At 45.4% G+C, this 15,578-nt stretch overlaps 1 protein-coding gene across 1 annotated transcript in view; it reads left to right on the top strand.

Moving 5' to 3' along the window:
* bma (SCY1-like protein bma) overlaps nucleotides 1-15,578 on the top strand; it is a gene marked incomplete at its 5' end in the record, with an annotated part of 234,606 nt that overhangs the window by 110,159 nt on the left and 108,869 nt on the right. The window contains 1 exon segment of the mRNA XM_069310483.1: nucleotides 5,966-6,080. Coding sequence (XP_069166584.1) covers nucleotides 5,966-6,080 — 115 coding nt within the window.

Raw genomic sequence — 15,578 nt, 5'->3', positions numbered from 1 at the left:
CCAATGAGAGGACAGGAAGACCCTGGAACAACCAATGAGAGAACAAGAAGGTCCTGGAACAACCAATGAGAGGACAAGAAGGTCCTGGAACAACCATGGTGCCAGATTAACAACACACACACCCTCGGGTACTGTGGAACAAGCTGCAGAAGAATGACGAAGAGGAAGCAGAGAAACAAAGCAAGAAAATAGGAGTGAAAATAAGAAGGAGAGTTTGGAGGAAGAATGACAGATTATGTCAACTGGTGAGTGCTATTGACAACCGCTCAGCCTCGTCCTGGAAATGGAAAATATGATTCGAGTTCGAATTTCTAGTATAATCGGAGACATTTGTTTTCCCAGCGTGACTGGAGGACACTTACAGCGTCTGGAGACTGAGGTGGACTTTTGTACTTACAGCAAGATTTCCTGACAAGATGCACTTGATGTAAGATTATCATGATGAGAGAGGGAGGGAGAGAGAGAGAGAGAGGGGGAGAGAGAGAGAGAGAGGGGGAGAGAGAGAGAGAGAGAGAGAGAGAGGAGAGAGAGAGAGAGAGAGGAGAGAGAGAGAGAGAGAGAGAGTGACAAGTGCCTAAGTGAATCAATAGACGTTTAAATAATGTACAATTAAAGGGACAACAGCGAGGACTAGAGGTGACCGTAGAGGACCTCACCTGCTGACACTCCCACAGGTAACACCTGGTCAGTGTCAGGGAAGGGGGGGGCTAAACCCACTTGGAAGTCTATATTGTGGTCGGGGACCGGGCCGCGGGGACGTTTGAGCCCCGAAATCATTACATTGCAAGGTAACCACTATAAGAAAATGACGAGGAAATGTGTGAGACGTCATCAAGAAGGACTTAGGAGATGATACTTGTACAAGGAACAAGGAAGCCGTTGAGAGCCGCCCCGCCCTCAGGCAGGGAAGTCGAGCTTCTCCTCGAGCTCCTCCTCGAGTCTTACTCGAGCTCCTCCTCGAGTCTTACTCGAGCTCCTACTCGAGTCTTACTCGAGCTCCTCCTCAAGCTCCTCGAGCTCCTCCTCGAGCTCCTACTCGAGCTCCTCCTCGAGCTGCTACTCGAGCTCCTCCTCGAGCTCCTCCTCGAGCTCCTACTCGAGCTCCTCCTCGAGCTGCTACTCGAGCTCCTCCTCGAGCTCCTCCTCGAGCTCCTACTCGAGCTCCTCCTCGAGCTCCTACTCGAGCTCCTCTTCGAGTAAGAGCTCCTCTATAGAGCAAACAAAACGAGGCAAAAGACACAAGAGGTATGAGTGTGAATGTTTATTTCCTAGAAGGCAATATAAGGCCTTTTGATGCACTCCCTCACGAGACTGTTATTGAAGTTACAGAATCAAGTTGCTTAATGACAATGAACTTTATTTTGACAACTGGGAAAACCTGGAAACCTCATTCTTAAGTGACATACAAAACTAAACTAAATTTGGACTCATTAGGTGTCAAAAGGTATTTAACCTTTAATTAATTACTTCAGGTGTTGTGATATGGCGTCGTGTAGCATAGCTGTGTCAGGGGTGTGTGTGGGGGGGGGGGTGTAGGGGTGTGTGGGTGGTGGTGTAGGGGTGTGTAGGTGGGGGTGTAGGGGTGTGTGGGTGGGGGTGTAGGGGTGTGTAGGTGGGGGTGTAGGGGTGTGTGGGTGGGGGTGTAGGGGTGTGTAGGTAGGGGTGTGTCAGGGGTGTGTGGGTGGGGGTGTAGGGGTGTGTAGGTGGGGGTGTAGGGGTGTATCAGGGGTGTTTGGGGGGGTGTCAGGGGTGTGTGGGGGGTGTAGGGTGTGTGTCAGGGGTGTGTATGGGGTGTGGGGGTGTAGGGGTGTGTGGGGGGGGGTGTCAGGGGTGTGTGGGGGGTGTAGGGTGTGTGTCAGGGGTGTGTAGGGGGTGTAGGGGTGTGTTATGGGTGTGTGGGGGGGTGTTGGGATGTGTCAGGGGTGTGTCAAGGGTGTGTGGGGGGTGTGGGGGTGTGTCAGGGTTGTGGGGGTGTGGGAGGGGGGTGTAGCATCCTCTTCACCCGGATGCTGTTCATCTCAGCCGTGTATCTGAGCTTGAGTCGTTATCCTCCCGCTATAAAGGTGCTTTTTATCGCTTCTATCTCTGCTTTTATGGTCTTGCTCTGGAGCTAAGAGGTACTCTGTCGGTATCTCTGTATCCCGCTGTAATAGGTATAGCGCCTGTGATGATGCGCATGCCTGTAATGGGAGGCCCTGTAATTGGCAGCGCTTCCTGAACCGATTATGTGCCTCTGTAAGCCTTTACACCACCGCCCACGGGATGGGTATGGGGTGCATAATAAAGAAATTGAATTGTAATTCCTACTGTAATTGGCGGTGAAATTATGAAAAACTAATTATTATCGCTTCATTAATACGGCCATTATCCAAATATATTTTATATTACACATTCAAGAATTGCCTTTTTTCATGATCTTAACTACAGCAATCGGCGAAAGGCCTCTCCCTTCAGTCGTTGTGTCTCACCTTCAAAATCGTCTTTATTTCTGGCGACGTCGGTCGTCGGAGCGAGGGAGCCGGTCGGCCGAGCGGACAGCACGCTGGACTTCTGATCCTGTGGTCCCGGGTTTAATCCCGGGCGCAATGGCCAGTAGTTTCTTTCACCCTATGCCCCTGTTACCTAGCAGTACAATAGGTACCTGGGAGCGAGTCAGCTGTCACGGGCCGCTTCCTGGGGGGCGGGAACACTAAAAAAAAAAAAATCCCCGAAATCATCTCAAGATAACGTAAAGACTTAGATTTGTTTTCTCCTAATGTGCGTATTGGTGTTGGACCTGAGGCCTGTCATCCATTGGAGGCTTATTATGGCCTATCAACTTTAGATGGGTTATTAAGGCCAATCAGCCTTTGGAGGGTTATTAAGGCCATTCAGCCTTTGGAGGGTTATTAAGGCCATTCAGCCTTTGGAGGGTTATTAAGGCCATTCAGCCTTTGGAGGCTTATTAAGGCCTATCATCTTTAGATGTGTTATTAAGACCAATCAGCCTTTGGAGGCTTATTAAGGCCTATCATCTTTAGATGGGATATTAAGGCCAATCAACTTCAGAATGGCTTTTAAGACCAATCATACTCTTCAGGGTTAATAAGGCCTATGAACTTCTCGATTCTTAATAATGCCACCTCAGTAGTTCAGTGCCCAACCAGCAAGTATACTTTAGTCCTGTATAGTATACTTAATATACACACTGAGAAGCGAAGTATACACCTCTAAGTGTATTATTTTTAGTCCCCAGATTAAAAATAATATTTGCAATACTACTGAAGGCGGTGATAATATGATAATTTCGTTACTAATGTATTAACATTATTATTATTGTATTTTGTTGATAATAAAATAATGTTTAATAAAATAATGTTAATAATAATAATTTCTATTAATAATAATAATATTCAAATTGAAAAAAAATTGTAATAAGAAAATGTGTTGGGTAATGTGCCATTGTATTAGACGACCACACACACACACACACACACACACACACACACACACACACACACACACACACACACACACACACACACACACACACACACACACACACACACACACACACACACACACACACACACACACGCGCGCACACACACACACACACACACACACACACACACACACACACACACACACACACACACATACACACACACACACACACACACACACACACACACACACACACACACACACACACACACAGCCCCAGCATGGAGTCCATATCTAGTCAAGGATAAGACTAAACTGGAAAAGATTCAAAGGTTTGCCACCAGAGTAGTACCCGAGCTGAGGGGTATGAGCTACTAGGAGAGGCTATGAGAATTAAACCTCACTTCGCTGGAAGACAGAAGAGCTAGGGGGGACATGATCACCATATTCAAGATTCTGAAGGGAATTGATAGGGTAGATAAAGACAGGCTATTTAACACAAGGGGCACACGCACTAGGGGACACAGGTGTAAACTGAGTGCCGAAATGAGCCATAAAGATATTAGAAAGAACTTTTTTTAGTGTCAGAGTGGTTGACAAATGGAATACATTAGGCAGTGATGTGGTGGAGGCTGATTCCATACACAGTTTCAAATGTAGATATGATAGAGCCCAATAGGCCCAGGAATCTGTACACCTGTTGATTGACAGTTGAGAGGCGGGACCAAAGAGCCAGAGCTCAACCCCCGCAAGCACAATTAGGGTAGTACACACTATCTCTTTGTGTCCCCCTGTTATATATATATATATATCAATATTATATAGTATAAAACGTTCAACACTTTAATTAACGCCCATTAGGCAATGTTGGCATTTAACAGCAGAGTTCACCTGTCACTCAATTGAGTCTCCCCCCCCCACTCACGCTGGCTAATGAGGCAGTTGATGTGTTGGTGAACAGGGCCATTGGTGGCGGGAGGATAGGAACACAGGGTGGAACACGTGGGAGGGTAGGAACCACCCACACCAGGATGGAACACGTGGGAGGGAGGATAGGAACACGGGGTGGAACACGTGGGAGGATAGGAACCACCCACACCAGGATGGAACACGTGGGAGGGAGGATAGGAACCACCCACACCAGGATGGAACACGTGGGAGGGTGGATAGGAACCACCCACACCAGGATTGAACACGTGGGAGAGAGGATAGGAACCACACACACCAGGATGGAACACGTGGGAGAGAGGATAGGAACCACACACACCAGGATGGAACACGTGGGAGAGAGGATAGGAACCACACACACCAGGATGGAACACGTGGGAGAGAGGATAGGAACCACACACACCAGGATGGAACACGTGGGAGAGAGGATAGGAACCACACACACCAGGATGGAACACGTGGGAGAGAGGATAGGAACCACACACACCAGGATGGAACACGTGGGAGAGAGGATAGGAACCACACACACCAGGATGGAACACGTGGGAGAGAGGATAGGAACCACACACACCAGGATGGAACACGTGGGAGGGAGGATAGGAACCACACACACCAGGATGGAACACGTGGGAGAGAGGATAGGAACCACACACACCAGGATGGAACACGTACCGTACAAGTCACGGGCTGGACATGGCACCGGATACCACAGTCAGCTGATACAGTCCACGCCATGTCTTCTCCAGAACACGATCTGCCAATCGCTTTACAACCATGTTCGCCTTTACTGGTGATGACGGAGGGGGGGGGGCGAGGGGGTACGATATAGTGTGCTTGGTCGTCCCAGTCTGTCCAGGGTTCGATCCCAGGTCTTCTGATTGGCGAGGCTACGTTAATATTATTATTATTTAATAATTTGGAGTGAGGTGCTGCGCCCTCTGTGGTATTAAGCGTGTGAGTCTTCACAGGCGTACACAGTGTGTGTGTGTGTGTGTGTGTGTGTGTGTGTGTGTGTGTGTGTGTGTGTGTGTGTGTGTGTGTGTGTACTCACCTAATGGGGGTGGACCACGTGTGTGTGTGTGTGTGTGTGTGTGTGTGTGTGTGTGTGTGTGTGTGTGTGTGTGTGTGTGTGTGTGTTTGTTTGTTTGTCTATGTGTGTGATCAAACTTTTTTTTAAGATTTGAAGACATCTTAAATCTATTTTAATTCTCTGGCATTTAAATGCGGCGACATTTTTAATTCTGTTAATATCTTTATTTCTATACTCTAAAACTAAAATTATCAAAACTCGAATTCCTATTTATTTGGATAACCTTTGTCTAATTCTAAATATTGTGTATATTCTATGATTCTATATAAATATTATATTCGCTATGTCTAATGTTAAGTAATTATATTTTTTAGGAAAGTTGCATTTTTGAACACTTATTTATTCCGGTGAAGTGTTCAAAGTACATATTATTGATACCGTGATAAATTGTCCCTCACATGTGGCTCTCATTTGGACCCCTGAAGTGTGTAGTATATATGTGTATATGTGGCCTTAACGCTAGCAGTGTGTTGCTAAAGTTTCTCCCCTTGACCTCGGCAGCGACCCTACGGTTCAAGCCCTTCAGTTCCTGGACGTCATCAACATGAAGGACCCGTCCCAGAAGACTCACTTCTACCGCACCACCCTTATGGAGGTCCTCCCTCACATCCCTAAGGTCAGCATCCCTCATTATCTCTCTCTCTCTCTCTCTCTCTCTCTCTCTCTCTCTCTCTCTCTCTCTCTCTCTCTCTCTCTCTCTCTCTCTCTCTCTCTCTCTCTCTCTCTCTCTATCTCTCTCTATCTCTCTCTATCTCTCTCTCTCTATCTCTCTCTCTCTCTCTCTCTCTATCTCTCTCTCTCTCTCTCTCTCTCTCTCTCTCTCTCTCTCTCTCTATCTCTATCTCTATCTCTATCTCTCTATCTCTCTCTCTCTCTCTCTCTCTCTCTCTCTCTCTCTCTCTCTCTCTCTCTCTCTCTCTCTCTCTCTCTCTCTCTCTCTCTCTCTCTCTCTCATATTTTCAGGTCAGCTGTAAGGAGACATACATCTGTCCAAGGTAAGCCATTGGGCATGCTTTACTTATCTACCATCATATTTGTCGTATTTGACTACTAATATTATTGTAAGATGTGCTGCAGTCTTCTAAGGCTTGTTGCTACATGAAACCCTCTGTGTGGCCAAAGGATAGGAGACAGACTAAGTGTGTACTTTAATCTCTTATGTATGAGTTGCGTGGTCCTGCTAGAGAAAGAACGCCTGTTAATTACTGTGTGTTGTATTTTGTATTTGTATTATTATTATTATTATTCTGTTGATATGGAACCGATGACCTTTTAATTCTGGTGTCAGAAATTCATTCGTTCAGCATTAACAAGTCAGCTTCACCTCCTTAACCTTTAGAGTGCTGAGGACGGCTTTTGTCGCCATACGTGGCATTACTCTCCTTCACTGCATACATCGACACTTGGTCGCACTCTGACGTATCGACAACATATCCCCTGACCTGCCAAATGCAAGTTAAACGTTCGAGTAGATATGTTATCATCTAACCTAGCCTAACCTAACCAACAACATTGTTTTGCCTGTTCTTCAACCCTCCAGCCACTTGCACTCGCCGATACAGAGGAGGGCCTCGCTTTTTGCTGGTCGGCGTTCGATCCCCGACGGTCCAAGTGCTTGGGCACCATTCCGTCCCTCCATCCTATCCCAGCTCATTGTCCTCCCATCCCTTCAAATGATATATGGCCTTGGTGTTGTTTCCTGATAATTATCTTAGTTTATATATATATATATATATATATATATATATATATATATATATATATATATATATATATATACATATATATATATATATATATATATATATATATATATATATATATATATATGTGTATATAATATGACAGTGTCAGACCTCGAAGGAGGATTAAGACAGCCTGACAGCTGAGTGGACAGCGCTCGGGATTCGTAGTCATGAAGTTCTGGGTTAGATCCCCGGCGGAGGCGGAAACAAATGGACAGAGTTTCTTTCACCCTGATGCCCCTGTTACCTAGCAGTAACTAGGTACCTGGGAGTTAGACAGCTGCTATGGGCTGCTTCCTGGGTGTGTGTGGGTGAGAAAAAAAATAGCAGTAACAGTTGATTGACTGTTGAGAGGCGGGCCGAAAGAGCAAAGATCAACCCCCGCAAGCACAACTAGGTGAACACACACACACACACACACACACACACACACACACACACACAAGGTTGACAAATGGAATGCATTAGGCAGTGATGTGGTGGAGGCTGACTCCATACACAGTTTTAAATGTAGATATGATAGAGCCCAGTAGGCTCAGGAATCTGTACACCAGTTGATTGACAGTTGAGAGGCGGGACCAAAAAGCCAAAGCTCAACCCCCAGCAAGCACCAATAGGTGAGTACACACCTCATAACAACACCTCAACAAGCGAACTGATTGGCGAAGAAGGCAATATCTCCGGCTAATCACAAGCTTCGTTACATAGCATTATGACTGCCTTGACCAATCACCAGCCTTGTTACCTAAATTATACTCCCGCCATGCTGATGTTTGAGAGAGGGAGAGAGAGAGAACTGCAATTGCTGCTCTATTGTCACTATTATTTAGTCATGATAATGCTACATTAGCTAGCCACAACTTATATTTATTTAAGCCATTACAATTTTTTTTTTACCATTAACAAACAACGTGTCAAAGTGGCCTGGTCGAGGACCGGGCCGCGGGGACGCTGAGCCTCGGAATCATCTCAAGATAACCCCCTCAAGATAACCAAGATCCTCTGCCTGGAATTACACCTCCTTTTTTATTTTGAATTTTAAGTGGAAGTTTATCTTGAATGAAATCTAGTTTTGCCTGGTATTATCTATATTTATAAGAGCGAGTATCTGTTTGTGTGTGTCTGTCTGTCCACTGTTGGAGGCCAGGGGGGGGAGAAAGACTGTCTTGGCTCCTCCCCCGGAACCCCCCCCCCCTCCTAGTACACCTGGAACAAGTCCTGGAACAAGCCCTGGAACAAGCCCTGGAACAAGACTTGGAACAGGCCCTGGAACAAGACCTGGAACAAGACCTGCAACAAGCCCTGGAACAAGACCTGGAACATGACCTGGAACAAGACCTGCAACAAGCCCTGGAACAAGACCTGGAACAAGACCTGGAACAAGACCTGGAACAAGACCTGCAACAAGCCCTGGAACAAGCCCTGGAACAAGACCTGGAACAAGACCTGCAACAAGCCCTTGCTGGAAATCTCCGAAGGAATATCTCCTGTGAAATGACTTCAGTAAATGGAAGGTCTGGTTCTGGAAGGATTAGAAAAGATAGCTTTGGTATATCTCTCTAATTGCCAGGTCGCATCTCGGCCTCCAGGTCGTATCTCGGCCTCCAGGTCGTATCTCGGCCTCCAGGTCGTATCTCGGCCTCCAGGTCGTATCTCGGCCTCCAGGTCGTATCTCGGCCTACAGGTCGTATCTCGGCCTCCAGGTCGTATCTCGGCCTCCAGGTCGTATCTCGGCCTCCAGGTCGTATCTCGGCCTACAGGTCGTATCTCGGCCTCCAGGTCGTATCTGTTTTCAAGAATATTCCAGAACCATGGATTACAATCCTCGAAACTCAGGTTATGGAATAATCTTCTATAATCCTGCCCCAGAATCTTCTAGAACAGTTTTCTAGATTCATGCGAATTCATTTGCTGGAATAGGAGACTCTCTAAAGGACCCGTTCTTGAAATCACCGAGAACCCCATTCGTTGAATCTTCTGGAATCCGGATTCGGATCCATCAATCCTCAAATCCGGTCGACGGTGCGATCTTTATCCTCGCTCTGAATTGTCGAGATTGGAGGAATATCTCTCATCCTCTTTCTCTAAGCTCTCTATGTCCCTCACTCCCTCTCTGTCTCTCTCTCTCTCTCTCTCACTCTCTCTCTCTCTCTCTCTCTCTCTCTCTCTCTCTCTCTCTCTCTCTCTCTCTCTCTCTCTCTCTCTCTCTCTCTCTCTCTCTCTCTCTCTCTCTCTCTCTCTCTCTGTGCCTCTTCCTGCTCCTTATCTGTTGTTGTTGTTAAAGATTCGCTACTTGGAACAAAAAGTTCCAAGTAGCACGGGCTATGGTGAGCCCGCAGCCTTGCTCCTTATCTCTGTAGCTCCCTCCCTCCCTCCGTGCCTCCTATCCCTCACTACCCAACCGCTACCAACTGGACAAATCTCACCGCCACCCGCCGCCACATCAACCCGCCAATATCAATACGGGCAGCAGGCAGCAACAGTTGCGTGGATCATCACTCACGCTGCCATGGTGGTAATCCAGCCCGGCTTGCCTTTTGTGTCGGCACATTTGCATGCATGATGGAGGTGATGGGGCCGTGTGTGTGTGTGTGTGTGTGTGTGTGTGTGTGTGTGTGTGTGTGTGTGTGTGTGTGTGTGTGTGTGTGTGAGAGAGAGAGAGAGAGAGAGAGAGAGAGAGAGAGAGAGTGAGAGAGACTCAGTCTCTCTCACTTCCCCTTCTCTCCCTCACACCTCTCCTTCCTCGTCTCTCCCCTCACTACGAGCCAAAAATAGCCTCTCCCTCATTACGGGAGAAACAAATTTTAACTCTTCGTTGCCTGGTTACTATACCGGGGCCCCGGGGGTCACCTGGGGAGAGTAGGTGGATATATATCCACCACTAGGGAGTGGATATATATATATATATATATATATATATATATATATATATATATATATATATATATATATATATATATATATATATATATATATATATATATATATATATATCCACTATATAAGAGATATAAGGCAAGGAGATCGTGCCTATTCCTTTACCGAACATTCAACAACTATTTTGCATACTCAAGTGTAAGAAATTAGCATCAAGAACAATACGTGCTCAGCTCTCCGCGGCGTCTAGACAGATACCACTTCTCACTGCCCGCCAGTACCCGTGACCCCCGACCCACCTACGTCTGGAGGCCCAGCTACACTCGCCAGCTAAACTGTTCGTTTGAGACTGCCGGCTGACAATTACCTGCACACCAGCGCCACCTACAACTGGGCTTGGCCGTGTATAAAAGTAGTTCACCACTAGCCAGACGAGACCCGCACCGCTCCTGTGCCAGGTAAGTCTACTGCGGGCTCACCATAGCCCGTGCTACTTGCCCCGCTCCTGTGCCAGGTAAGTTACGGGCTCACCATAGCCCGTGCTACTTGCCCCGCTCCTGTGCCAGGTAAGTTACGGGCTCACCATAGCCCGTGCTACTTGGAACTTGTTCCGAGTAGCTGAATCTATAACACCAACAAGAGCCAGACGGCAGAATACTCTTCAGTGCTCTAAGCTGCACATCTACTCTCGCTCTCCTGGGTGTCCGGTAGACTCGCGCAGCTCATGTATATAGTACTGTATTTGCACCTTTAATTTTGCTATTAACGTAACAGTCACTTGTTTGTTTCTCTCGCATGTTTGTGTTGTGTAATGCCAAGTCTTATTGGGGATTTGTTTTAATTGTTCAAGTAATTTTTTGCTATATTAAATATTTGAGTTTTTCCGTGTACTGGACTTTATCCCGCAATTTTCACACCGTAAAGAGATTTAGCAGCAAAACCAGTTTTATTTACTTTGTTTTACTCTTTTTTTACTTAAAGTTATTGGCGTTCCACCGGCTAGAATAGAATAATATATATATATATATATATATATATATATATATATATATATATATATATATATATATATATAATAAAGTTAGTGTTTTAATAGATTCTAATGTAATATTTTTTATATTTTAGATTTCGGACGTGGAATTAACATGAAAATTAATTAAAATTCTCGTCCAGCACAAATTTAGGTCCGACCCGGGCCAGGGGGAGGTAATATATTGTGCTGGGTGGTGCTGGGTGGTGCTGGGTGGTGCTGGGTGGTGCTGGGTGGTGCTGGGTGGTGCTGGGTAGTGTGGTGATGGGTAGTGTGGTGCTGGGTAGTGTGGTGATGGGTAGTGCTGGGTGGTGCTGGGTGGTGCTGGGTAGTGTGGTGATGGGTAGTGTGGTGCTGGGTAGTGTGGTGATGGGTAGTGCTGGGTGGTGCTGGGTGGTGCTGGGTAGTGTGGTGATGGGTAGTGTGGTGCTGGGTAGTGTGGTGATGGGTAGTGCTGGGTAGTGTGGTGATGGGTGGTGATGGGTAGTGTGGTGATGGGTGGTGATGGGTAGTGTGGTGATGGGTGGTGCTGGGTAGTGTGGTGATGGGTAGTGTGGTGCTGGGTGGTGATGGGTAGTGTGGTGCTGGGTGGTGTGGTGCTGGGTAGTGTGGTTTGGTGATTAGTGAATCACTTGTCCTCCGTTCATTTCCCGTTTTCTGTTTTGGGTTCTCTGGCTTAGGCTGTTGGGTTTGGAGCGGAAACTTTCAATTAACGCTTTTATGACGTTTGGAAACCTTAGGAGAACTTGCTGCAAACGATCAGACGAAGCAGTTACGCAAGCACGTACGAACCTGTACATCTTTTCTCAATCTTTGGCGGCTTTGTTTACCATCATTAAACAGTTAATGAGCTCCGAAGCACCAGGAGGCGGTTTATAACAATAACAACAGTTGATTTGGCAAGTTTTCATGCTTGTAAACTGTTTAATAAATGTAACCAAAGCCGCCAAAATTGAGGAAAGATGTACACGTTCGTAAGTGCTTGCGTAACTGCTTCATGAATCGTGCTCCAAGGCATCATTACCCAATATTATCCTATCCTATCTATTTAGTGCCCCAAGAGTGGTTGTATTCACTCTACACTCTACGCCCACTCGACCCGAGGCTCTCAGAGTGCACTTGGAATAGGAGATGGAATAGACCCAATTCAACACAAGCTCTTTTAATAGTTCAATTTCTTAATAATAGATCTTTCTTAATACGATAAAGTGATGCCGTGGAACTTCGCATTTCATTTCGCATTTACACGAGTAAATATAGCAATGATTTCTGAACCAATCTGTGTTCCACCTCCGCTGAACACTGAACAAAGCTACAGTTCACTCGAGAAATGATATGTAAGTTCATTCCAATGACCTCTTCGCTATTATATATAATAAAATAATTTAACTATATCATTGTATAACAGAATAAAAGAGAAGAAAAAGGGAGGGGGGGGGGGGTGAAGATAATACTCAAGTGTCTAGGGAAGAACCCACAAGATCTTCTCTGAATACCCTATTTATGCTCTGTTCACCCCCGGGAACCGCCGGGTAACTCCTCCTGGTATATTCTAAATATAAAGCAAAAGAGATTTTGTTGGTGTCGTTAATTCTGCAGAATTAACAGACACACACATAGAAGCGCCTGAGTCAAACTGACTTCAACACGTCAGTTGATTGACAGTTGAGAGGCGGGACCAAAGAGCCAGAGCTCAACCCCCGCAAGCACAACTAGGTGAGTACGAGGAGGGTGGAGATAGCCTAATCTGTTCCATCCCTTTGAGATGTTTGAGATGAATTTTATTGTCTCAGTAAACGTATTTGATCTTGAACTTGAGCACAACTCATTAGGCACAAGTTAGGTCATTAGTGAGAGCAGTTAAGGTTAGGTTAACGATGTGCGAAGCTGTGAAAATAAGTGGTGTGTGTTGGGGCCTGACAGCTGAGTGGACAGTGTTCGGGACTCGTAGTCCTGAGGTTCTGGGTTCGATCCCCGGCGGGGGCGGAAACAAATGGTGCAGGGTTTCTTTCACCCTGATGCCCCCCCTGTTCACCTATCAGTAAATAGGTACCTGGGAGTTAGACAGCTGCTACGGGCTGCTTCCTGGGGGTGTGTAACAAAATGGAGATCTGGTCGAGGACCGGGCCGCGGGGACGTTAAGCCCCGAAATCAGATAACCGTTCGCTGGATAGATGAGTCCCTTCTTATAAAGAACATTACCATTATTATTAAGAACATTATTATTAAGAACTTTATTATTAAGAACATTATTATTAAGAACTTTATTATTAAGAACATTATATATAATGTTCTTATAAGAACATAAAGAAATATTTTATGGTCAGGTTTACGCAGCAACTCGTCCTCTTACACATTACGTCGCTTTCCGCTCGTATGCGCACTCAGACTAAAAAAAAAATCGACGTAATTCAAAATGAAATCGGCTCACGAAAATGACGTGTTGTCCCGGTTTTCTGTTTTAGGTCCTCTGGCGTAGGCTGTAAGGTTAGGAGACAAAACTTTCAATTAACATTTTACGTGACGTTTTGTAACTTTAAAAGATTTTTTTTTATTAATACATGAGGTACATCTGCATTAGTGCAGCTACCCTAGACTATATGAAGTGGAGTACAGTGTGTCAAAAAAGCTAACTAGGTGATGCTAAAAAATCCCCATCACACAGGATGGTTAGTCATACAGAGGCATGTGATAAGCGGTCTGCACTGGCAGACTCCGGATGCATTTTGAGGATATCAACAACACAAGATTGAATAAGGTAGCAGTGGTAATACAAGTCCCCATCTCGCAGGATGGTTAGTCATACAGGGCCATGTGTTTAGTAGCCTGCACTGGGTATACTGGGTATTTGCCTCACTGACAAATTTTGGGTATACTGTGAGGATATCTTCAAGAATACGAGAGTGAATAAAGTAATTGCAAAGCTTCAGGTACCTCATGCCAACTGGTCTGAAAGGTCTAATAACTGGGCATTCAGTGATGTAGTGCGGGAGATCATGCCGTAGTTCCTGCTCACAGAGTTTGCAACTGGAGTGCTCAGGATTGGGAGACCCGTCACCTGCAGCCACCTGCTACAGGTAACGGTAACCCAACCTGATCCTTGCAACCACTGTGTCGCACAGTCTAGTGGACGTTTTGTGCTGTCCATAGATGTAGCTTTCAGATCTGAACAAATCATAGCTTTTTATACTAGTACTTTCAGGTCGTTGGGAATCAGTAAGTTCTTTCCTATCAGATCTGAATGTTTGGACCAATACAGTTTTGACAGCACAGATGGGGATACCTAGATCTAATTCAACTTCATCTTTGTTACACGCAAATTTGGCTGCAATGTCTGTCTCATTATGATGGGTTATATTTATGTGTGAAGGTATCCATACAAAGGAGATTCGAGGCCCTTTACTCTGTGCATCAATTAGGTCATTTATAATTGGGAGTATGAGGTTCTTGCTGTCGATCTTCCAAGAGAAGTTTTCGATTGCTTGAAGAGCAGACTTTGAATCACAGAATATTATTCCTCCTCCAATGTTTTTTATAACAAGAACTTGTTGGAACGAGTCAGAAATCTACGGTAGTAAAACATAACTTTCAGGGCAGGCCTATAGCCTAGCCTGGAGCTCATCTGTGGAAACTCAGGGAGGCCTAGTGGGTGGAGCTAATCAGGGCACTGATTGGCTCGAATCCAGAGCCGGACATTTGAAATCATTGTCTGTAGACTTGGAGAGCTGTCAATGGCTATAGGGGAAACAGGAGAGAGGGAAACGTTTGGAGGAGGAGGATTGGAAAAGAGGATTGGTGAAGAAGATTGGGGAATAGGATTGGCCGGCGACGGTCTCACTTACCTGAGACTCCAGTTTTATGGCTGGAAAGGGGCGGCGCGATAAAAGGGGAAGGAAAGGAAGGGAAAGATAGGAAGGATAGGAAAGATAGGAAAGAAAGAAAAGAAGGGCAACGGGGGAGGGGGGAGAATGAACAAGGAAGGGGAAGACGAATGAGGGGAAAGAGGAGAAAGGTAAAGGGGAGAAAGGGGAGAAAGGGAAGAAGCTAGGTCTATACACAGACCATTAAACTTCACATCCATATAAACTGACAAACTAATAAATATTTGTACTTTCGAATAACTGTGAGGATGACGAAATTCTCCTTTTAGAATGACATATGTTATTTACAGCTGTAAATGTGCACAGATTTACAGTGTGACGGTAACGCGTTGGTGTTCGGCTGTTTAAGGCTAGGGGTATGGCCTCGTCACATAGTTATAAAAAAAAAGAAAAAACTGGAACTTCGTCTGTGGTAAGGTAAGGAGAAGACACACAAAACACAAGTAAATTTTAACAATGAAATTTTAATTACGTTAAATAAATCAAAACATAAATAAAAGGGACAAACAAATTTGTATAATAAAATCAATCAATCAAAATAATAAGAATAATTAAATGACACAATGAAAAGTTACGTTAAG

Source organism: Procambarus clarkii, chromosome 67, assembly GCF_040958095.1.
Source record: "Procambarus clarkii isolate CNS0578487 chromosome 67, FALCON_Pclarkii_2.0, whole genome shotgun sequence".
In the NCBI taxonomy this organism is placed as follows: Eukaryota; Metazoa; Arthropoda; class Malacostraca; order Decapoda; family Cambaridae; genus Procambarus; species Procambarus clarkii.
This window is presented reverse-complemented; position numbering and strand designations above follow the sequence as displayed.